This window comes from Hesperophylax consimilis, chromosome 17 (assembly GCF_061612785.1).
Source record: "Hesperophylax consimilis isolate HC1 chromosome 17, BYU_Hcon_1.0, whole genome shotgun sequence".
In the NCBI taxonomy this organism is placed as follows: Eukaryota; Metazoa; Arthropoda; class Insecta; order Trichoptera; family Limnephilidae; genus Hesperophylax; species Hesperophylax consimilis.
In genome coordinates this window covers 1,038,050-1,063,861 of record NC_142852.1, presented here as the reverse complement: position 1 = coordinate 1,063,861, position 25,812 = coordinate 1,038,050, and the positions used below count along the sequence as shown (strand labels likewise).

General features: G+C 41.5%; 1 protein-coding gene across 1 annotated transcript in view; it reads right to left on the bottom strand.

The window, feature by feature from the left end:
- The window catches only part of Orp8 (Oxysterol-binding protein-related protein 8), an 81,685-nt gene extending 56,112 nt beyond the window's left edge, over positions 1-25,573 (bottom strand). The window contains exons 1-8 of the mRNA XM_089641469.1: positions 25,288-25,573; positions 22,557-22,747; positions 21,505-21,741; positions 20,461-20,563; positions 7,227-7,315; positions 6,982-7,146; positions 6,810-6,896; positions 6,419-6,563 (exon numbers count right to left, since the gene is read on the bottom strand). Of these exons, the coding sequence (XP_089497595.1) occupies positions 6,419-6,563; positions 6,810-6,896; positions 6,982-7,146; positions 7,227-7,315; positions 20,461-20,563; positions 21,505-21,741; positions 22,557-22,745 (1,015 nt within the window). The 5' untranslated portion in view covers positions 22,746-22,747; positions 25,288-25,573. The remainder of the gene's footprint in view (positions 1-6,418; positions 6,564-6,809; positions 6,897-6,981; positions 7,147-7,226; positions 7,316-20,460; positions 20,564-21,504; positions 21,742-22,556; positions 22,748-25,287) is intronic.
- Between the last annotated feature and the right edge of the window lie 239 nt (positions 25,574-25,812).

Here is a 25,812-nt window from a genome sequence, read left to right as displayed (position 1 = left end):
ACGATTTGAAACTACTCGCCCCGGTGTCAAGCGCTTGCAAGAACTGATTAACTTAAGAAGCGTGCAATTGTGAACACAGCGACGGCCGGGTACATAATCATAGACATCAGAGATTACGAGCCTGTTCTAGGGAGATTGGACAACGGTCAGGACGTGCGTCACGGAACGGATTCCAAAGAGGTATTAAGAGAGCCATTAAACATTATTACTTTATTTATAAATTTGTTCTTCACAAGATAATTGGGAAGAACTGGCGCCCTATGTAATCAAAGCAAGATTAATATTTGAGATGTGAAACTTTATCCTTTTAATTTTTAATACCCGCAGATTAACATATTAGAATTGTAAATTCGCATCACTAGTCAGATTTAGTTTAACGATCTGAACATGCCCTGATTTTAATAATGAACGTAGAGTCTCTTGCTATTTAACCTGTCCGGTGGTGAGTTTCTGGAAAGAAAACGGTCCCGCTGGAGGGAGTTTTTTCAACAATCAAAATATAGAAAAAAATAAATGCCACCTCGTAGAGTATAAAAAAATAAAAATAAAATCCTTAGAAACTAGCACGAAAAAACAAATACTAAGCTATTTAGAAGGAAAAAATAAAAACAATTTTGCAGAAATCGCCAACCATCGAAATCGGAGCAGATTTTTGTTTTTACTTAATAAAAATCAGATTCACTTACCACAATTTTAATGAAGTCAAGGGGGGAAGAACGACTTTTTATACACACTAACATATACGTATTATTATTTACACTTATACTATTGTATTTTCATTATAAAAATTAAACATAGGTATACAATGTATATGCAGTCAATAATTACGATAAAAATAACACTATTCTAATTATTATGTACACTATCTTAGGAATAAAATTGTCTTCACTAACTAATACTGCTTTTTCGTATGGTAGTCTTCGAAACATGGATATACGCAAAATGCAAGATTGCAGTCGGTGCACATATATTTCGTGTCACTTCTTTTTTGAGCTCGAACTGCTGTATGTCTACACACATGGCATTGTCGTTGAGTTCGCTTTCCTTGGGCTGCAGTTTCTGGTACAGGACGGAGAAAATGTTTTCCTAAAAGGCGAGTTGGTTGATCCACTACTCTCCTTCCTCCAGATGATGCCGGCCTTGGCGTGTGATATTTTTCGATCATTTGAGACACTAAGTTTTCCCGGAATTCGCTAAATTATAAAACCTTTTGCGTTTTCAAACGATGCAAAAAGAAAGCATTTAGTGTTCCAATGTCTATCAATCTGAAGAAAATTTTCTTATACCATTTTAGAGACTTCCTGGAACTGCTTGCGAAGCCCAATATGCGGTCCACTTTGTCAACAGCTCCCATATTCTTGGTATAATCTAAAACTACCTCTGGTTTTATTTTATTTTCTCCCGTGGAGAAGTCAATTTTATCAGTAACAATCATTGCATCTGTATGTATGTTACTAAGCATAAGGACATCCCTTTTATCGTGCCATTTCAGCGCCATGAGATTGTTCGAATTCAAAGACTTCATTTCCCCTTTTTTCATTTTCTCCTTACCAAATTTGGGCATATCTTTTCGGTTTGCTCTAGCCGTTCCACATGCATTAGTTTTATGTTTATGCAAGAAATCGAACAGGGCTGGACTTGTATACCAATTATCTACAAACATTCTGTGACCTTTTTCCAAATAATCTGCAAGCATAGTGGTAACGACTGATCCTGATATACCAATGTCGGGATTCATTTGTATGTCTGATTCAGAGCCAGTGTACACAATTACATCCAAAACATATCCGGTGAGTGCATCACAGTGTACAAACAATTTAATCCCAAATCTATGTCGTTTTGAGGGAATATAAATTTTGAATGAAAGTCTTCCCTTCCACAACAAGAGACTCTCATCTATGCACAGATTTTGATATGGGTAAAAAGTTGATTTGAAAATGGTCTTCAATGGTTCCAGAAGATTTCTTATTTTATATAATTTATCGGTTGTCGCAGTATCGTTATCAGAAAAATGAAGAGCTCGGAGCAAAATAAAAAATCTATCTTGCGGAAATAATACTTTGAAAAAAGGTGTTTCAATTATTGGATTATTTGTCCAGTATTTCTTCAGCGAGTTTTTTCCCACAAGTCCCATAAGCATAATCGTGACTAAAAATGTATATATTTCAGCCTCCGTGGTGTCTTTCCACTTCATCATTTTAGACTTCAGAGAAATGTCTAAAGAAATTTTTGCAGCGTATTTATTTGTTTCGCTGACAATTATTTTTACTATATCAAGTGTGAAGAATAACTCAAAAAAGTCTATTTCCAATGAATTTTCACTAACGGGAATATTTGCTCTTATACCTGAGTTAGTTGAATCGAATTCATGAATAATGGGCGTAAACTTACCCTGATCCCATTTACGATGATCAACTTTTCTCTTTTTGGATGTTGAACAACTAGGGAAAGTTTCATCCCCATCAGATTCGTCGGATGAGCTATCTGAATGTATTGGCAAATCATGAAGATCCTCGTAAACATCTTCATCTTCACTTTCGATTAAAATGTCAGCAATGTCTTGTTCATTCAAAGGGTTAAACATTTTTTTTATAAAAGTAAAATATATAAATTGAACTAGTTATCAATACGAATCACAAAGTCAAATCACAGTAAAACACTGTCCAAATTATGAAGAACCTAAAATTGCTAAACAATTTTTGTGTTATCTCTCATTCAGGAAATGATTATTGTCATAACATCCTCGGGATTATCTCATAAGAGTAAAGGTCCAATGAATTTATAAGACGTCATAAAAATATAATAGGTACTCATATTCCCAGTTCAACTAACAAACAATCTTTGAAATTTAACACGATAAAATTGCCTAATTATTACGCGCAATCTCTCATTGAGCTGCGCAAAAGTAAGTGTGTACATAAAAGAAACAACGGCTTATCTTTTTTTTGTTACGTGTGTGTGTAGTTTGTAATGTCTTCAAGCGTTTAGATTAAATAGTCACGGGAAATAATGGGGTAACTTTACCTTCCTCGCCTTTGAAGTGGAGCCGGCGTAAAGGATATTTTTACCCGTCCCGCCGATAAGCACCAGTCGGCCGCGAGGAAAAATACCATTCCCGCTCATAGTGTGTATACAGTATAACGAATAATATTTCAAATAGTTCATAACACTAAGATTCACTATTGAATTTTGTTCAAACTGTCAAAAACTGTATTCAAACTGAAAACAAACACTGTCGGTACTGTTATATGTAATAAATATTCACATCCAAACACGTGAGGTAATTTTTAATGCAAGATGATTAGGTTATTCAGTGCAAAAACAAACAAAAACCACAAATTTCACTTCACAAAAGACGTCGCTCGCAATAAAAATGTTGTTAACCACCAACTGCCAGACGGTGACGTCACGGAATATTTTAATTGTGAATAACTCCGTTGGTAATGTACCTAAATCGATAAAAACTTTTGCAAGTTATGACAAATTGTCCCTAGATAGCAGTAACTATCGGTTTTCCGGAAGAAATTCAATAGTTAATTAATTTTAGGCGCAACCGTACGGGTACGGTCATACTCCTTACGAGGATTTTTTTTCTCACCGTACCTGTACGGTCATACCACCGGACAGGTTAACTTGATAATAATGTAATTTAATAGATGTTAAAGTACTTTGATAAATAACCTCAATAAATTTTGTTCTTAGCATCCACACTATTCTTTAATTTCAGATTCCCTTATTTAATATTGTGCAACACATGAGATATTTGTTTACACACCTTTCAGAAATTTCACACCAATAAATCTCGGTACAAGTTGAGAGAAAAGAGAGAGATCGATACTGTTATTATGGTTAGGATGTACATTACCACATCCTGGCTTGTGATATATGTAACCTTATCTGTGCTGACCGTGGAGAGCTCGAGGAGAACAAAGAAGTGCCCCACTCCTTGCAGACAAAAGGATCTCATCGCCTCCGATTACTGAGCTACACAAGTGCCCCTGGTTCGATACCAGTAAGCACGTGCCTTCCCTTGAGGACCTCCCGTGTTATAACATAGCAAACCGTCACCCATGACGGGGCCTTTTATAACCTAGCAACTGGCTTCCAGCTTGGCGCACTTGTAACATAGCAACTGGCGCACTATTATGAGGCCCCGATCTCTAAACTTTATAACACAGCAGTAATAAAGGCTCTCTGTAAATGATGTCAGTAAGGCAGTTGTACATAATACAGGCTCTCGTAACTTGTGCCTAATTTTATTTGTTTTACTACCTGCAATGACCTTTATCGCTAAGTGTATGTTTACAATTACATGCAGTGTTGATCGGATAAAGTCGAGGTTCTTATAAAACCACTTGCTAAAATAAACCAAAGTAAGTCTTTCTTTCTCCCTCAGTTCATATAGAAAGCCAATGCGTAGAAAAGAGACGGTGTATAGCAAGTGTAAACCATTACCTTTACATAAATTTGGAATAAACTAAGCAGTTTGGACCTTTTCCAACCGTAATTAGAAACATACCATTAAAAGTGTGAAAACTAACATCAAACAGATTCAATAAACAATGAATTTGGACTGCGTAATAAATTACGATTTGAATGGCGTGTCGACCTGTGACGTTATGCTCACCGGATAACACTCGGCAATCCCAAACATCGCGCGACACGTGTGTACCTGCCTACCTAGTGTATTTTGTCAATGGAGATTTTTACAAATAGACAAAATGCTATGTGTAGATACAATACTACTACAAAATACTATGTGTAGATACAATCTTTTTTAAATTTTTTTTATATATTAACTCCACACAGGAGGCCCTGAAGAAAATAATTTCCCTCAGGGCCAATGTCATCTTTGGGGATGCTGTGTGGAGGGTAGGAGTGAACATGGGTCTTGAAGAGTCCCATGTTGTAGGAGGGAGGAAACACAGAGGCCGGCAGTTCGTTCCACAGCCGAGCTGTTGAACTTAAGAACGAATCGTAGAAGCGACCCGTTCTCATGTGACAAATGTCAACCGTGTACAAATGTTGGGCGCGCGTTTGGCGTGTATCCCGACTACGCACCGGTGCCGAAGGGATCAATGACGCTAGTTCCTCAGAGCATCTTCCATTGTAATACCGATAGAACAAGGACAGCATACCTACCTGACGCCTGTGCTCTAAAGATTGCAGTCCGTTTGTTAAGATTGGGGAATCTATCAAACGGACCGCCCGTTTCTGCACAGAGTCAAGGGTTTTTTTCAGGTATTTAGGGGCTCCGGACCAGAGATGGCTGCCAAATTCGACAGTAGGGCGCACTTGCGATTTGTACAGGGTCAGCAGTTGTGTACTATTAAAGTATCTGCGGGCCCTGTACAGTACGCCCAGCTTCTGAGAGGCCAACTTTACTCTGGCTTCGATGGAGCCCCCGTACCTGAGCTGGTCACTTATAGTTACACCAAGCATATCAATGGAAGGCCTGTTCGGAAGATTGCTTCCGTTGAAGGAGACTAGATTATCATTTGGATCCCTTTTAGACGTAATCAGACAGGATTGGGTCTTTGAAACCTTAAATTCGACGAGATTATTTTTACCCCAGGAGGAAATACTCTCGAGATAACCGTCCATTCTCTGCTTCAAAGCCCTCCGAGCCGTTGGAGTTTGGGTGCCCTTTGGGGGCTTGTCAAACAAAAAGCTATCATGAACTGTACTGTCATCCGCGTAACAATGAATCGGTGCACATGTCAAAAGGAAATAAAAATACTATGTGTAGATACAATCCTACTACAAAATACTACATATGTGTAGATACAATACTACCACAAAATGCTATGTGTAGATACAATACTACCACAAAATACTATGTGTAGATACAATACTACCACAAAATACTATGTGTAGATACAATACTACCACAAAATACTATGTGTAGATAAAATACTACCACAAAATACTATGTGTAGATACAATACTACCACAAAATACTATGTGTAGATACAATACTACCACAAAATACTATGTGTAGATACAATACTACCACAAAATACTATGTGTAGATACAATACTACCACAAAATACTATGTGTAGATACAATACTACCACAAAATACTATGTGTAGATACAATACTACCACAAAATACTATGTGTAGATACAATACTACCACAAAATAATATGTGTAGATACAATACTACTACAAATTTGGATCCCACTTAGAAGTTTCCCTGGAAAACTTCTTAAGAGAATTTCACTGTTTTTATTACATCAGGAATCTGCACTCGCAGAACCTGTTTGTTGATACATTTGTATCAATTTTGATAAAAATACAAATTGAGTGCAAAAAACCGCCACCGAGTACTAAATAAATTCAATTTGCCGCCATTGAAAGGAGAGTTGTTGATATTGGCAGTATTCCACTGGAGTCGGAGGTGGAGGTAGTATTACCTATGGTCTCGTTGTGGGGCCCTCTGGGAGCCCAGATGGTCTGCTCCAACGGGTTGTAGAGTTTGAAGCAGAACCCGTCCTTTTTACTTGGACGTTCGATGACCTGGCAGGCACTGAGCAGCACGGTCCCCACCCAGTGGTTACTCTGAAATAGGAAGAAAATATACAAAACATTGTGCTCCATCCAAACAGAGTCAGGTGAGCGATGCTGGGCGTACTATAGGTCCCAACTGCTGCCACTCTCCGTATGATACATTTCCCAGGGATTTGTTAGGTAGGTACACTGTCCTTGGCTTCTACCATCTGCCGGCCTCTGTGTTTCCTCCCTCCTCCACACAACACGGGTCTCTCTCCTCAAGAAGAGCCTATAGATAAATCAGAATTGGCTTACCTTGGCTTTTGGACTTTTGTACAGAAGCAGTAAACCGGGCTTGAGTACGCACCACAGCTTGGTCCAGGATTTCAAGGAACCGCGCACCTACAACAGACGGACACACATCATGCTTTGGATCATCACCATAATAATATACATAATAAGTATTATAGCAGTCTGTATAACGAACCTTGAGCCAGTCGGCCAGTATGAGCACGGCGGGGTCCTCCAGGGTGGACAGCAGAGCAGAGGTGGCCTTTTTCTTTTCGCGCCGGTAGTTTTGCCTCTGCGCCTTGTACGACTCCTTGCGCGAAAGTCGCACTGGGGCGATGGCGCCGGTGCCCGTCTCGGAAGACTACAAATGATTAAGTGCATGTTACGATAGAGAAGCAATATTACACAAGAGCAGATAGCATACACAAGAGCAGTATGTACCTTATCGCTAGAAGTGGGCGCCTCTCCGTGCCAGCTGAGAGCTCCGGGAGAGTGCGGAGCGCTGGGCTGCTGGATAGTCCAGTGGGCATCTGCAACAACAATAACATACACTTAATGCTGATACCAACCCTGATGCTTGGCAGAGGAATGATCTATCTGTGCTAAATAGACTATACAAGCTGGATAGTCCAGTGGGCATCTGCAACAACAATAACATACACTTAATGCTGATACCAACCCTGATGCTTGGCAGAGGAATGATCTATCTGTGCTAAATAGACTATACAAGCTGGATAGTCCAGTGGGCATCTGCAACAACAATAACATACACTTAATGCTGATACCAACCCTGATGCTTGGCAGAGGAATGATCTATCTGTGCTAAATAGACTATACAAGCTGGATAGTCCAGTGGGCATCTGCAACAACAATAACATACACTTAATGCTGATACCAACCCTGATGCTTGGCAGAGGAATGATCTATCTGTGCTAAATAGACTATACAAGCTGGATAGTCCAGTGGGCATCTGCAACAACAATAACATACACTTAATGCTGATACCAACCCTGATGCTTGGCAGAGGAATGATCTATCTGTGCTAAATAGACTATACAAGCTGGATAGTCCAGTGGGCATCTGCAACAACAATAACATACACTTAATGCTGATACCAACCCTGATGCTTGGCAGAGGAATGATCTGTCTGTGCTAAATAGACTATACAAGCTGGATAGTCCAGTGGGCATCTGCAACAACAATAACATACACTTAATGCTGATACCAACCCTGATGCTTGGCAGAGGAATGATCTATCTGTGCTAAATAGACTATACAAGCTGGATAGTCCAGTGGGCATCTGCAACAACAATAACATACACTTAATGCTGATACCAACCCTGATGCTTGGCAGAGGAATGATCTATCTGTGCTAAATAGACTATACAAGCTGGATAGTCCAGTGGGCATCTGCAACAACAATAACATACACTTAATGCTGATACCAACCCTGATGCTTGGCAGAGGAATGATCTATCTGTGCTAAATAGACTATACAAGCTGGATAGTCCAGTGGGCATCTGCAACAACAATAACAAACACTTAATGCTGATACCAACCCTGATGCTTGGCAGAGGAATGATCTATCTGTGCTAAATAGACTATACAAGCTGGATAGTCCAGTGGGCATCTGCAACAACAATAACATACACTTAATGCTGATACCAACCCTGATGCTTGGCAGAGGAATGATCTATCTGTGCTAAATAGACTATACAAGCTGGATAGTCCAGTGGGCATCTGCAACAACAATAACATACACTTAATGCTGATACCAACCCTGATGCTTGGCAGAGGAATGATCTATCTGTGCTAAATAGACTATACAAGCTGGATAGTCCAGTGGGCATCTGCAACAACAATAACATACACTTAATGCTGATACCAACCCTGATGCTTGGCAGAGGAATGATCTATCTGTGCTAAATAGACTATACAAGCTGGATAGTCCAGTGGGCATCTGCAACAACAATAACATACACTTAATGCTGATACCAACCCTGATGCTTGGCAGAGGAATGATCTATCTGTGCTAAATAGACTATACAAGCTGGATAGTCCAGTGGGCATCTGCAACAACAATAACATACACTTAATGCTGATACCAACCCTGATGCTTGGCAGAGGAATGATCTATCTGTGCTAAATAGACTATACAAGCTGGATAGTCCAGTGGGCATCTGCAACAACAATAACAAACACTTAATGCTGATACCAACCCTGATGCTTGGCAGAGGAATGATCTATCTGTGCTAAATAGACTATACAAGCTGGATAGTCCAGTGGGCATCTGCAACAACAATAACATACACTTAATGCTGATACCAACCCTGATGCTTGGCAGAGGAATGATCTATCTGTGCTAAATAGACTATACAAGCTGGATAGTCCAGTGGGCATCTGCAACAACAATAACATACACTTAATGCTGATACCAACCCTGATGCTTGGCAGAGGAATGATCTATCTGTGCTAAATAGACTATACAAGCTGGATAGTCCAGTGGGCATCTGCAACAACAATAACAAACACTTAATGCTGATACCAACCCTGATGCTTGGCAGAGGAATGATCTATCTGTGCTAAATAGACTATACAAGCTGGATAGTCCAGTGGGCATCTGCAACAACAATAACATACACTTAATGCTGATACCAACCCTGATGCTTGGCAGAGGAATGATCTATCTGTGCTAAATAGACTATACAAGCTGGATAGTCCAGTGGGCATCTGCAACAACAATAACATACACTTAATGCTGATACCAACCCTGATGCTTGGCAGAGGAATGATCTATCTGTGCTAAATAGACTATACAAGCTGGATAGTCCAGTGGGCATCTGCAACAACAATAACATACACTTAATGCTGATACCAACCCTGATGCTTGGCAGAGGAATGATCTATCTGTGCTAAATAGACTATACAAGCTGGATAGTCCAGTGGGCATCTGCAACAACAATAACATACACTTAATGCTGATACCAACCCTGATGCTTGGCAGAGGAATGATCTATCTGTGCTAAATAGACTATACAAGCTGGATAGTCCAGTGGGCATCTGCAACAACAATAACATACACTTAATGCTGATACCAACCCTGATGCTTGGCAGAGGAATGATCTATCTGTGCTAAATAGACTATACAAGCTGGATAGTCCAGTGGGCATCTGCAACAACAATAACATACACTTAATGCTGATACCAACCCTGATGCTTGGCAGAGGAATGATCTATCTGTGCTAAATAGACTATACAAGCTGGATAGTCCAGTGGGCATCTGCAACAACAATAACATACACTTAATGCTGATACCAACCCTGATGCTTGGCAGAGGAATGATCTATCTGTGCTAAATAGACTATACAAGCTGGATAGTCCAGTGGCCATCTGCAACAACAATAACATACACTTAATGCTGATACCAACCCTGATGCTTGGCAGAGGAATGATCTATCTGTGCTAAATAGACTATACAAGCTGGATAGTCCAGTGGGCATCTGCAACAACAATAACATACACTTAATGCTGATACCAACCCTGATGCTTGGCAGAGGAATGATCTATCTGTGCTAAATAGACTATACAAGCTGGATAGTCCAGTGGGCATCTGCAACAACAATAACAAACACTTAATGCTGATACCAACCCTGATGCTTGGCAGAGGAATGATCTATCTGTGCTAAATAGACTATACAAGCTGGATAGTCCAGTGGGCATCTGCAACAACAATAACATACACTTAATGCTGATACCAACCCTGATGCTTGGCAGAGGAATGATCTATCTGTGCTAAATAGACTATACAAGCTGGATAGTCCAGTGGGCATCTGCAACAACAATAACAAACACTTAATGCTGATACCAACCCTGATGCTTGGCAGAGGAATGATCTATCTGTGCTAAATAGACTATACAAGCTGGATAGTCCAGTGGGCATCTGCAACAACAATAACATACACTTAATGCTGATACCAACCCTGATGCTTGGCAGAGGAATGATCTATCTGTGCTAAATAGACTATACAAGCTGGATAGTCCAGTGGGCATCTGCAACAACAATAACATACACTTAATGCTGATACCAACCCTGATGCTTGGCAGAGGAATGATCTATCTGTGCTAAATAGACTATACAAGCTGGATAGTCCAGTGGGCATCTGCAACAACAATAACATACACTTAATGCTGATACCAACCCTGATGCTTGGCAGAGGAATGATCTATCTGTGCTAAATAGACTATACAAGCTGGATAGTCCAGTGGGCATCTGCAACAACAATAACATACACTTAATGCTGATACCAACCCTGATGCTTGGCAGAGGAATGATCTATCTGTGCTAAATAGACTATACAAGCTGGATAGTCCAGTGGGCATCTGCAACAACAATAACATACACTTAATGCTGATACCAACCCTGATGCTTGGCAGAGGAATGATCTATCTGTGCTAAATAGACTATACAAGCTGGATAGTCCAGTGGGCATCTGCAACAACAATAACATACACTTAATGCTGATACCAACCCTGATGCTTGGCAGAGGAATGATCTATCTGTGCTAAATAGACTATACAAGCTGGATAGTCCAGTGGGCATCTGCAACAACAATAACATACACTTAATGCTGATACCAACCCTGATGCTTGGCAGAGGAATGATCTATCTGTGCTAAATAGACTATACAAGCTGGATAGTCCAGTGGCCATCTGCAACAACAATAACATACACTTAATGCTGATACCAACCCTGATGCTTGGCAGAGGAATGATCTATCTGTGCTAAATAGACTATACAAGCTGGATAGTCCAGTGGGCATCTGCAACAACAATAACATACACTTAATGCTGATACCAACCCTGATGCTTGGCAGAGGAATGATCTATCTGTGCTAAATAGACTATACAAGCTGGATAGTCCAGTGGGCATCTGCAACAACAATAACATACACTTAATGCTGATACCAACCCTGATGCTTGGCAGAGGAATGATCTATCTGTGCTAAATAGACTATACAAGCTGGATAGTCCAGTGGGCATCTGCAACAACAATAACATACACTTAATGCTGATACCAACCCTGATGCTTGGCAGAGGAATGATCTATCTGTGCTAAATAGACTATACAAGCTGGATAGTCCAGTGGGCATCTGCAACAACAATAACATACACTTAATGCTGATACCAACCCTGATGCTTGGCAGAGGAATGATCTATCTGTGCTAAATAGACTATACAAGCTGGATAGTCCAGTGGGCATCTGCAACAACAATAACATACACTTAATGCTGATACCAACCCTGATGCTTGGCAGAGGAATGATCTATCTGTGCTAAATAGACTATACAAGCTGGATAGTCCAGTGGCCATCTGCAACAACAATAACATACACTTAATGCTGATACCAACCCTGATGCTTGGCAGAGGAATGATCTATCTGTGCTAAATAGACTATACAAGCTGGATAGTCCAGTGGGCATCTGCAACAACAATAACATACACTTAATGCTGATACCAACCCTGATGCTTGGCAGAGGAATGATCTATCTGTGCTAAATAGACTATACAAGCTGGATAGTCCAGTGGGCATCTGCAACAACAATAACATACACTTAATGCTGATACCAACCCTGATGCTTGGCAGAGGAATGATCTATCTGTGCTAAATAGACTATACAAGCTGGATAGTCCAGTGGCCATCTGCAACAACAATAACATACACTTAATGCTGATACCAACCCTGATGCTTGGCAGAGGAATGATCTATCTGTGCTAAATAGACTATACAAGCTGGATAGTCCAGTGGGCATCTGCAACAACAATAACATACACTTAATGCTGATACCAACCCTGATGCTTGGCAGAGGAATGATCTATCTGTGCTAAATAGACTATACAAGCTGGATAGTCCAGTGGGCATCTGCAACAACAATAACATACACTTAATGCTGATACCAACCCTGATGCTTGGCAGAGGAATGATCTATCTGTGCTAAATAGACTATACAAGCTGGATAGTCCAGTGGGCATCTGCAACAACAATAACATACACTTAATGCTGATACCAACCCTGATGCTTGGCAGAGGAATGATCTATCTGTGCTAAATAGACTATACAAGCTGGATAGTCCAGTGGCCATCTGCAACAACAATAACATACACTTAATGCTGATACCAACCCTGATGCTTGGCAGAGGAATGATCTATCTGTGCTAAATAGACTATACAAGCTGGATAGTCCAGTGGGCATCTGCAACAACAATAACATACACTTAATGCTGATACCAACCCTGATGCTTGGCAGAGGAATGATCTATCTGTGCTAAATAGACTATACAAGCTGGATAGTCCAGTGGGCATCTGCAACAACAATAACATACACTTAATGCTGATACCAACCCTGATGCTTGGCAGAGGAATGATCTATCTGTGCTAAATAGACTATACAAGCTGGATAGTCCAGTGGGCATCTGCAACAACAATAACATACACTTAATGCTGATACCAACCCTGATGCTTGGCAGAGGAATGATCTATCTGTGCTAAATAGACTATACAAGCTGGATAGTCCAGTGGGCATCTGCAACAACAATAACATACACTTAATGCTGATACCAACCCTGATGCTTGGCAGAGGAATGATCTATCTGTGCTAAATAGACTATACAAGCTGGATAGTCCAGTGGCCATCTGCAACAACAATAACATACACTTAATGCTGATACCAACCCTGATGCTTGGCAGAGGAATGATCTATCTGTGCTAAATAGACTATACAAGCTGGATAGTCCAGTGGGCATCTGCAACAACAATAACATACACTTAATGCTGATACCAACCCTGATGCTTGGCAGAGGAATGATCTATCTGTGCTAAATAGACTATACAAGCTGGATAGTCCAGTGGGCATCTGCAACAACAATAACATACACTTAATGCTGATACCAACCCTGATGCTTGGCAGAGGAATGATCTATCTGTGCTAAATAGACTATACAAGCTGGATAGTCCAGTGGGCATCTGCAACAACAATAACATACACTTAATGCTGATACCAACCCTGATGCTTGGCAGAGGAATGATCTATCTGTGCTAAATAGACTATACAAGCTGGATAGTCCAGTGGGCATCTGCAACAACAATAACATACACTTAATGCTGATACCAACCCTGATGCTTGGCAGAGGAATGATCTATCTGTGCTAAATAGACTATACAAGCTGGATAGTCCAGTGGGCATCTGCAACAACAATAACATACACTTAATGCTGATACCAACCCTGATGCTTGGCAGAGGAATGATCTATCTGTGCTAAATAGACTATACAAGCTGGATAGTCCAGTGGGCATCTGCAACAACAATAACATACACTTAATGCTGATACCAACCCTGATGCTTGGCAGAGGAATGATCTATCTGTGCTAAATAGACTATACAAGCTGGATAGTCCAGTGGGCATCTGCAACAACAATAACATACACTTAATGCTGATACCAACCCTGATGCTTGGCAGAGGAATGATCTATCTGTGCTAAATAGACTATACAAGCTGGATAGTCCAGTGGGCATCTGCAACAACAATAACATACACTTAATGCTGATACCAACCCTGATGCTTGGCAGAGGAATGATCTATCTGTGCTAAATAGACTATACAAGCTGGATAGTCCAGTGGGCATCTGCAACAACAATAACATACACTTAATGCTGATACCAACCCTGATGCTTGGCAGAGGAATGATCTATCTGTGCTAAATAGACTATACAAGCTGGATAGTCCAGTGGGCATCTGCAACAACAATAACATACACTTAATGCTGATACCAACCCTGATGCTTGGCAGAGGAATGATCTATCTGTGCTAAATAGACTATACAAGCTGGATAGTCCAGTGGGCATCTGCAACAACAATAACATACACTTAATGCTGATACCAACCCTGATGCTTGGCAGAGGAATGATCTATCTGTGCTAAATAGACTATACAAGCTGGATAGTCCAGTGGGCATCTGCAACAACAATAACATACACTTAATGCTGATACCAACCCTGATGCTTGGCAGAGGAATGATCTATCTGTGCTAAATAGACTATACAAGCTGGATAGTCCAGTGGGCATCTGCAACAACAATAACATACACTTAATGCTGATACCAACCCTGATGCTTGGCAGAGGAATGATCTATCTGTGCTAAATAGACTATACAAGCTGGATAGTCCAGTGGGCATCTGCAACAACAATAACATACACTTAATGCTGATACCAACCCTGATGCTTGGCAGAGGAATGATCTATCTGTGCTAAATAGACTATACAAGCTGGATAGTCCAGTGGGCATCTGCAACAACAATAACATACAGTTAATGCTGATACCAACCCTGATGCTTGGCAGAGGAATGATCTATCTGTGCTAAATAGACTATACAAGCTGGATAGTCCAGTGGGCATCTGCAACAACAATAACATACACTTAATGCTGATACCAACCCTGATGCTTGGCAGAGGAATGATCTATCTGTGCTAAATAGACTATACAAGCTGGATAGTCCAGTGGGCATCTGCAACAACAATAACATACACTTAATGCTGATACCAACCCTGATGCTTGGCAGAGGAATGATCTATCTGTGCTAAATAGACTATACAAGCTGGATAGTCCAGTGGGCATCTGCAACAACAATAACATACACTTAATGCTGATACCAACCCTGATGCTTGGCAGAGGAATGATCTATCTGTGCTAAATAGACTATACAAGCTGGATAGTCCAGTGGGCATCTGCAACAACAATAACATACACTTAATGCTGATACCAACCCTGATGCTTGGCAGAGGAATGATCTATCTGTGCTAAATAGACTATACAAGCTGGATAGTCCAGTGGGCATCTGCAACAACAATAACATACACTTAATGCTGATACCAACCCTGATGCTTGGCAGAGGAATGATCTATCTGTGCTAAATAGACTATACAAGCTGGATAGTCCAGTGGGCATCTGCAACAACAATAACATACACTTAATGCTGATACCAACCCTGATGCTTGGCAGAGGAATGATCTATCTGTGCTAAATAGACTATACAAGCTGGATAGTCCAGTGGGCATCTGCAACAACAATAACATACACTTAATGCTGATACCAACCCTGATGCTTGGCAGCGGAATGATCTATCTGTGCTAAATAGACTATACAAGCTGGATAGTCCAGTGGGCATCTGCAACAACAATAACATACACTTAATGCTGATACCAACCCTGATGCTTGGCAGCGGAATGATCTATCTGTGCTAAATAGACTATACAAGCTGGATAGTCCAGTGGGCATCTGCAACAACAATAACATACACTTAATGCTGATACCAACCCTGATGCTTGGCAGAGGAATGATCTATCTGTGCTAAATAGACTATACAAGCTGGATAGTCCAGTGGGCATCTGCAACAACAATAACATACACTTAATGCTGATACCAACCCTGATGCTTGGCAGAGGAATGATCTATCTGTGCTAAATAGACTATACAAGCTGGATAGTCCAGTGGGCATCTGCAACAACAATAACATACACTTAATGCTGATACCAACCCTGATGCTTGGCAGAGGAATGATCTATCTGTGCTAAATAGACTATACAAGCTGGATAGTCCAGTGGGCATCTGCAACAACAATAACATACACTTAATGCTGATACCAACCCTGATGCTTGGCAGAGGAATGATCTATCTGTGCTAAATAGACTATACAAGCTGGATAGTCCAGTGGGCATCTGCAACAACAATAACATACACTTAATGCTGATACCAACCCTGATGCTTGGCAGAGGAATGATCTATCTGTGCTAAATAGACTATACAAGCTGGATAGTCCAGTGGGCATCTGCAACAACAATAACATACACTTAATGCTGATACCAACCCTGATGCTTGGCAGAGGAATGATCTATCTGTGCTAAATAGACTATACAAGCTGGATAGTCCAGTGGGCATCTGCAACAACAATAACATACACTTAATGCTGATACCAACCCTGATGCTTGGCAGAGGAATGATCTATCTGTGCTAAATAGACTATACAAGCTGGATAGTCCAGTGGGCATCTGCAACAACAATAACATACACTTAATGCTGATACCAACCCTGATGCTTGGCAGAGGAATGATCTATCTGTGCTAAATAGACTATACAAGCTGGATAGTCCAGTGGGCATCTGCAACAACAATAACATACACTTAATGCTGATACCAACCCTGATGCTTGGCAGAGGAATGATCTATCTGTGCTAAATAGACTATACAAGCTGGATAGTCCAGTGGCCATCTGCAACAACAATAACATACACTTAATGCTGATACCAACCCTGATGCTTGGCAGAGGAATGATCTATCTGTGCTAAATAGACTATACAAGCTGGATAGTCCAGTGGGCATCTGCAACAACAATAACATACACTTAATGCTGATACCAACCCTGATGCTTGGCAGAGGAATGATCTATCTGTGCTAAATAGACTATACAAGCTGGATAGTCCAGTGGGCATCTGCAACAACAATAACATACACTTAATGCTGATACCAACCCTGATGCTTGGCAGAGGAATGATCTATCTGTGCGAAATAGACTATACAAGCTGGATAGTCCAGTGGGCATCTGCAACAACAATAACATACACTTAATGCTGATACCAACCCTGATGCTTGGCAGAGGAATGATCTATCTGTGCTAAATAGACTATACAAGCTGGATAGTCCAGTGGGCATCTGCAACAACAATAACATACACTTAATGCTGATACCAACCCTGATGCTTGGCAGAGGAATAATCTATCTGTGCTAAATAGACTATACAAGCTGGATAGTCCAGTGGGCATCTGCAACAACAATAACATACACTTAATGCTGATACCAACCCTGATGCTTGGCAGAGGAATGATCTATCTGTGCTAAATAGACTATACAAGCTGGATAGTCCAGTGGGCATCTGCAACAACAATAACATACACTTAATGCTGATACCAACCCTGATGCTTGGCAGAGGAATGATCTATCTGTGCTAAATAGACTATACAAGCTGGATAGTCCAGTGGGCATCTGCAACAACAATAACATACACTTAATGCTGATACCAACCCTGATGCTTGGCAGAGGAATGATCTATCTGTGCTAAATAGACTATACAAGCTGGATAGTCCAGTGGGCATCTGCAACAACAATAACATACACTTAATGCTGATACCAACCCTGATGCTTGGCAGAGGAATGATCTATCTGTGCTAAATAGACTATACAAGCTGGATAGTCCAGTGGGCATCTGCAACAACAATAACATACACTTAATGCTGATACCAACCCTGATGCTTGGCAGAGGAATAATCTATCTGTGCTAAATAGACTATACAAGCTGGATAGTCCAGTGGGCATCTGCAACAACAATAACATACACTTAATGCTGATACCAACCCTGATGCTTGGCAGAGGAATGATCTATCTGTGCTAAATAGACTATACAAGCTGGATAGTCCAGTGGGCATCTGCAACAACAATAACATACACTTAATGCTGATACCAACCCTGATGCTTGGCAGAGGAATGATCTATCTGTGCTAAATAGACTATACAAGCTGGATAGTCCAGTGGGCATCTGCAACAACAATAACATACACTTAATGCTGATACCAACCCTGATGCTTGGCAGAGGAATGATCTATCTGTGCTAAATAGACTATACAAGGACATGTACGTAGAGCAGAATAACAAAGTGATGGAACTGACATACGCATCGGGCTTCTACTGTATAACTAAATGATTGCGTTATTTATGTATATTCACTCATGCTATCAAAACCAAGGTTCTGTCTTTATTTACCCAAGGCTTAAAAACACCTGTTTTTCCTGTATATTCCACCTGCGTAAGACACAGAACATAAATCTCCTACATGTTGTAAATCAATACTGATTTGAAAGCAATCCCGGGCGTATATAGCTGGGCGTATATAGCTGGGCGTATATAGCTGGGCGTATATAGCTGGGCGTACTGTGCAAGCCGTTCTTGACCTCCACAGCTCGGCTACACAACAGTCTATCCTCTCCGCCTACCCCTGCTTGCTTACTTTACTGAGAAACTAGCGCAGACGCGTGCAATATTACATCATAGGTAGATATCTACTCTGACTTTTTCATACATCAGTTCCAACTTTGAAAATAACACAATTTAAATTCAAGACAAATTCGAGTTCTAGAGTTAATTGCATATAGTGATTTTGTTACATTTACAAGTATTTGGTTTAATCTATGGTTTTGTGTTGCCTTCCTGAGGTGTCCCCGACTATTTTAAGAAGCGAAGCTAGCAGTCCACAATGGAATGCTGATACCTACCCTGATGTACGGAACTGGCAGAGAAAGGATGAAAGTAGACTGAATGCTGTGCAAATAACCTAAATAAAACCTAACGCCGGACATGATGTTAAAAATATATAAAACATATGTGCGACCTCTCCTGGAATATGCTTTCCAAATATGGAGTCCTTACTTCGCAAAGGATATAAATCTGTTAGAGAGAGTACAGAGACAAAATACCAAGAGCTCTGAAAGATCTACGATACGAAGATAGACTCAAGGAACTAAGATTACCAACCTTACAAGAAAGAAGAGAAAGGGGTGACTTGATCGAGACTTTATCTGGACATTACAGTTGCCCTAGCATCCAACAAATCTAATCGTAGAAAACACTTCCTTGCAAATAGAGTAGTGGATGCTTGGAACAAACTCCCACAACATGTCATCGATGCAACAAATATAAATCAATTCAAAGCTCTATTGGATTCACATTTGGAGAGAAGAAAGGACTTAGTTCAAACTTAAAACAACTCAATTACTGGCAAACTTGTTGTGAAATCAGATATGAGCGCATCAGCAGAATGCTGCCTGCTCTGCACATTATAATAATAATAATAATAATATTAGGAAATTAAATAAAAAGAATTTGGCATTCTCAGACCATAAAAATATTACCATTCGTTATTTCGGCTACTGGCATTATACCTAGCTCTCTAATTAAAAATTTAGGCGTATTAGATCTATCAAAAAATTTATATATAAAGATGCAAAAGTCGGTCATTTTGAATACATGTAGGATAACAAAAGATTTTTTAAATATTTATGTTGAGGGATCAGTAGGATTTATAGGCCCTGTTAGAAGTTCTACCGAGCCGAACCCTCTGATATGAAAATATCTGGAGACGGTGAATTTTTTTTCCCATTTGATATCTGGTGATTTGACGTGTTGTTGTTCTTGTATTGTTTTGTATTTATTTTACTATATAATGCACTTACATAGTGTTGATTGACTAGCTGATCATTTGTGGAAAAGTGAGTGGAAGGGTTAAGTTTTTCCTTTGGGGAAGATTTAACCCGGACAACAAAATCGGAAGCATAAAATAATAAATGAGATCCCTGAGGCGTATGTGTGGTAAAACCATATATGATTGTGTGAAAAAATGCAGAGATTCACAAAGCTGATGCAAGCATAATGAGCAAGATTAAGAAAGGGAAGCTTAGATGTTTAAGGCATGTAGAGCGAATTAATGAAGAAAAAAGACAAATTCGTGTTCTAGATTTTATCGAACGAAAGTTACAGACAGACACATAAGGGAGAATTAGTATAATGACAGATGTTACCTGAGGTATAGTTGGTGGCCAGTGGCGTGGAAGTGGCGACGCTGGCTGTGGCCGGCTGTGCCAGGGTGACTTGGAGTCCCGTGGACATGCGCTGAGAAGGTCCCTGCCACATTAAACACCAAAACTGTTAATACTAAAATGAATGAATGGTTTTAAACGGCACCACCGAGACGGTTCAAAGGAAAAGTAATGTAGCTTAAAAAGGCATCAAGGTTCTTCCATTTGTGAGGGCACCGGTACCGCCGCCCCGGGAACCATTCATTGGATAGGGTGAGGTGTGTCCAGGTCTTGACGCTGGAAGCTTCTGCCCATCAACTGGAGAGGGAGACCCTCGCCAGCAGGACTCTTTCGACCCTCTTGCACCGCAGTGGGAGGGACGCACTGACGCTAGATTCCCACCCACCCGTCACCCTAAATATACTGAAAAAAACCCTTGACTCTGTGCAGAAACGGGCGGTCCGTTTGATAGATTCCCCAATCTTAACAAACGGACTGCAATCTTTAGAGCACAGGCGTCAGGTAGGTATGCTGTCCTTGTTCTATCGGTATTACAATGGAAGATGCTCTGAGGAACTAGCGTCATTGATCCCTTCGGCACCGGTGCGTAGTCGGGATACACGCCAAACGCGCGCCCAACATTTGTACACGGTTGACATTTGTCACATGAGAACGGGTCGCTTCTACGATTCGTTCTTAAGTTCAACAGCTCGGCTGTGGAACGAACTGCCGGCCTCTGTGTTTCCTCCCTCCTACAACATGGGACTATTCAAGACCCATGTTCACTCCTTCCTCTCCACAAAAAGACCCTTCATACAGCATCCCCAAAGATGACATAGGCCCTGAGGGAAATTATTTTCTTCGGGGCCTCCTGTGTGGAGTTAATATAAAAAAATAAAAATAAGATAAAAAAACCACCTCACAGCATCCCCAAACATGACGAGGCCCTGAAGGAAATTGTTTCTTGGAGTGTAAAAAAAATGGCATACAGAAATTTGTGGTCCTTCCTGAAGAAGATGATTCAAAACAACATGGCATGCTCCGTACCTTGGGACGGGGTTCATCGGTGTTCCTGTGCTGCGACGCTGCCATGTCATCGCCCCAGCCGTCCGACTCCTCGAAGCGGAAGACGAGGCCCCGCTGCGGGTCGCAGACGGAACGAGGGCGGCTCTCGCGACTCTCGCGACTCTCGCGACCCTCGCGGCCAGAGTGCCGCAGGTTCGCCTTGGACTGGGCGGCCGAATCGCGATCGAAATTGGCCGAACGTCGTTGATCTTCAACTTCCTGAAAGCACGAAATAAACAAAAATATGTTGACAATACAACTTCTATAATCCACCGTTGTGTTTACTCGTTGAAAGCACAAAATCACTCAATGTATGCCATTAGAGTGCATAAAATTTTTTACAAAATCGCTTGAACTTGAAACACTTTACAGTTCTTTTTTGATTTCCCTCAAAAAGGGTCTGGTGTTCCAAAGGTTAAGAATGACCTCTTGTATTTAGTGCGCGGAACAAAGCAGTTGGTCAGAGAACTAGCAGCGGACGTAGCCATCCTTTAAAACCGGGTACAAATTTAAAAGTGCTTAATCAACATGTAATTGTACCAGTGTTTCTTTAATAAAGTGACCTTAAAAACCTAACATATAATTGGCAGGTGTTCGAGTATCAAATTCAGTAATCCTTGGCATACATAGACTGGAACGCCAAGCCAAGTACACCGATGGGTTGGGTTATCTAGCACTAACGGCCGTTGTTCCCAATCCTATTGATCAACTGTTGAGCTGAAATTGTGGCCCAGCACTCAAATGCACAATTTGGCTCTTCCCAATGCTACTCTCCTATCAAGCTAGAGGAACCAAACAACTGGATTAACTCTGGCTCAGTAAAAGAATTAGTTATAAAGAGTGTCAACAGCCAAATGTCGAATGCAGTAAATCATCTGGGGGAAGTTATCTTCTTCAAGGCTTTCTGTGGGGGTTAAAAAACAAATATGGTGAGGTGAAATAAAAAATTTAAAAGAACAAACAAATCATTTGAGGATTAACGTCGGTGGTGTCCTCGGTTCTCCACGCACCGCAGAACCGCTAGAATAATTTACCTGATGCTGGGACTTGGGTGTGGCAGAGTCCATAAGGACGAAGGAGAAGTTTTCGCGTTTCTTGACGCCACCGGTAGCCGGTGTCAACTGCGGCGGTGGCGCGCTGGCGACGACTGCTGCCGCGCTGGCGACGCTGTCCTCGGCGGCAGACTGGCGCTCTCTCCGGCCAGAGGACTCTGGGTCGCTCATTACTGCAACACACGGAAAGACTGACAATGTAACTAACAAGTCAGATAATAAACACATAAGTCAGACTGATGTATTTGTTTCCATGGCCATTCTGTCATTCTGTGGGTCCATGTTGATAATGCACTAAATCAGAATTCATAAGGTCGCGTGCTACCACTAACAGAAGGTCGCCCCTTCTGTAACGGTGAGAATATGATCTAAACCGTGTTAGAAAGAGAAAACACCATGCGTTATATTCAAATACTAGTGGACCCGCAACGCTTCGCTATTACTAATGTCTTTCCCAGGCGTCTCCGACTTCTTTCACCATTCACTACTGTATACCACAATGTTACTGTTCAAAAATTACATTCATGTAACTATAAGTGACCAGCTCAGGTACGGGGGCTCCATTGAAGCCAGAGTAAAGTTGGCCTCTCAGAAGCTGGGCGTACTGTACAGGGCCCGCAGATACTTTAATAGTACACAACTGCTGACCCTGTACAAATCGCAAGTGCGCCCTACTGTCGAATTTGGCAGCCATCTCTGGTCCGGAGCCCCTAAATACCTGGAAAAAAACCCTTGACTCTGTGCAAAAATGGGCGGTCCGTTTGATAGATTCCCCAATCTTAACAAACGGACTGCAATCTTTAGAGCACAGGCGTCAGGTAGGTATGCTGTCCTTGTTCTATCGGTATTACAATGGAAGATGCTCTGAGGAACTAGCGTCATTGATCCCTTCGGCACCGGTGCGTAGTCGGGATACACGCCAAACACGCGCCCAACATTTGTACACGGTTGACATTTGTCACATGAGAACGGGTCGCTTCTACGATTCGTTCTTAAGTTCAACAGCTCGGCTGTGGAACGAACTGCCGGCCTCTGTGTTTCCTCCCTCCTACAACATGGGACTCTTCAAGACCCATGTTCACTCCTTCCTCTCCACAAAAAGACCCTCCACACAGCATCCCCAAAGATGACATAGGCCCTGAGGGAAATTACTTTCATCAGGGCCTCCTGTGTGGAGTTCATATAAAAAAAAAAAATAATGAAATAACATCGACTTTAATTCCACACAGTATCTCTTTCCGATGCAGAGGTATTACGTTAAGTATTCCCCGGGCATCCCGGACTTCTTCTAACACTCCACCTTCTCTCTAAAAACTCCGTGCATTAATAAGAACAAACTTTGAAAGTTTCAGCAATATCAGTCAACTACTTTTTGAGTTTAGCGAGTGCAAACATACGCATGCTGAATATTTACATATAAAGATATAAGATAGATTAACCACAGAAGATTTGTAATTAGTAACACAAACAAATGAGGTGCCAGTAATGTGTGTAATACAAAAGTGTCTTTAGTTTTAGTTTACATTCAGAAATATTCCATTAATTTGGATTAGCGGGAATATGGCAGAGGGATAATATTCATTTGTAAATACACGCTAATTATTTTAAATAATACAATATTCCAATTGTTTCCCGATGATTCTCAGTGCAACTTAACATTAATAATATGGACATAACTCAAGTGAAAAAGTGGCCAAGTCAACAACGCTGGCCGCTAGAGGCGCTGGTGCGGCATATTGACGTTGAAATGCCTTTCAATGTCAACAACGCTGGCCACCAGAGGCGCTGGTGCGGCATGTTGACGTTGAAATGCCTTTCAATGTCAACAACGCTGGCCACCAGAGGCGCTGGTGCGGCATGTTGACGTTGAAATGCCTTTCAATGTCAACAACGCTGGCCACCAGAGGCGCTGGTGCGGCATGTTGACGTTGAAATGCCTTTCAATGTCAACAACGCTGGCCACCAGAGGCGCTGGTGCGGCATGTTGACGTTGAAATGCCTTTCAATGTCAACAACGCTGGCCGCTAGAGGCGCTGGTGCGGCATATTGACCTTGATATTCCTTTCAATGTCAACAACGCTGGCCGCTAGAGGCGCTGGTGCGGCATATTGTCCTTGACATTCCACTCAATGTCAACAACGCTGGCCGCTAGAGGCGCTGGTGCGGCATATTGTCCTTGACATTCCACTCAATGTCAACAACGCTGGCCGCTAGAGGCGCTGGTGCGGCATATTGGCCTTCATATTCCTTTCAATGTCAACAACGCTGGCCGCTAGAGGCGCTGGTGCGGCATATTGTCGTTGAGTTTCCTCTCAATATTCCCAAACGTCTGGAGCCAGAGGAAGGTGAATTCTGAACGGTGGTCTTACACCAGGGCGATACTGAGAGTATCTTCTGGAACGTGTACTGTGTTTTATTTTGAAATGAATAAATCGTGAAATAACACAAATAAAATTTGATAACGCACGCCGGGATTTGAACCAAAGACCTTCGGTTTGTTAGTCGAGAGCCGAGAGCCGTACCCATCAAAACTAGACTCCATTAGTCTATTTGCATTGTGTGTTTGAACGTAAATGAAGCAAGCAGAGGGTGACAGGACTGTAATGAATCTGACATAAGCCGGCGAATACGACATAAATAAATACAGTGTCTCAACTCCACCGATGGCCAAATACGACAAAATAAACAACTAATAAGGCGACTAATTACTTACGTGTGCTTAGGCTGTCACCAATGCCCACCGCTCAGTGAATACCACTCCATTTGAGGAAATAACAACAATTCAATAAAGAAAACATATTTTTCCGACAATATCGCGAACTTAAGTTGAAACAATAACGTGTTATGTTGTTTAATCCGTCTGCTGTAAAGATATGTAGTATTATGTCGTTGCGCGTTGTAACTTGGCTAGTGGCTTGTTACAAGTTACTTAGTTTGCTAACTGGATTACAAATTAAATGGTTTATCCTTGAGTCGAGTTTGATTCGGCGAGATACCCAAACAAGATGACGGCACGGCAGTGATGCTATGCCGAAAAAATAAATCTCCCCAGATTTTACGCCAAAACTCCCCAGATTTCATAAAAACTCCCCACATTCGACGCAACAGCTATCAACGAGTGGGGGGAAGATAATTTGTTAAAAATAATGTTAGCGGATGCGCCCAGATCGGGAAATGCCAGTTTGGAGAGACCCTTTGACCTCTCCAGCTAGTCTCTCTCGACCCGCCGTCTTGCACC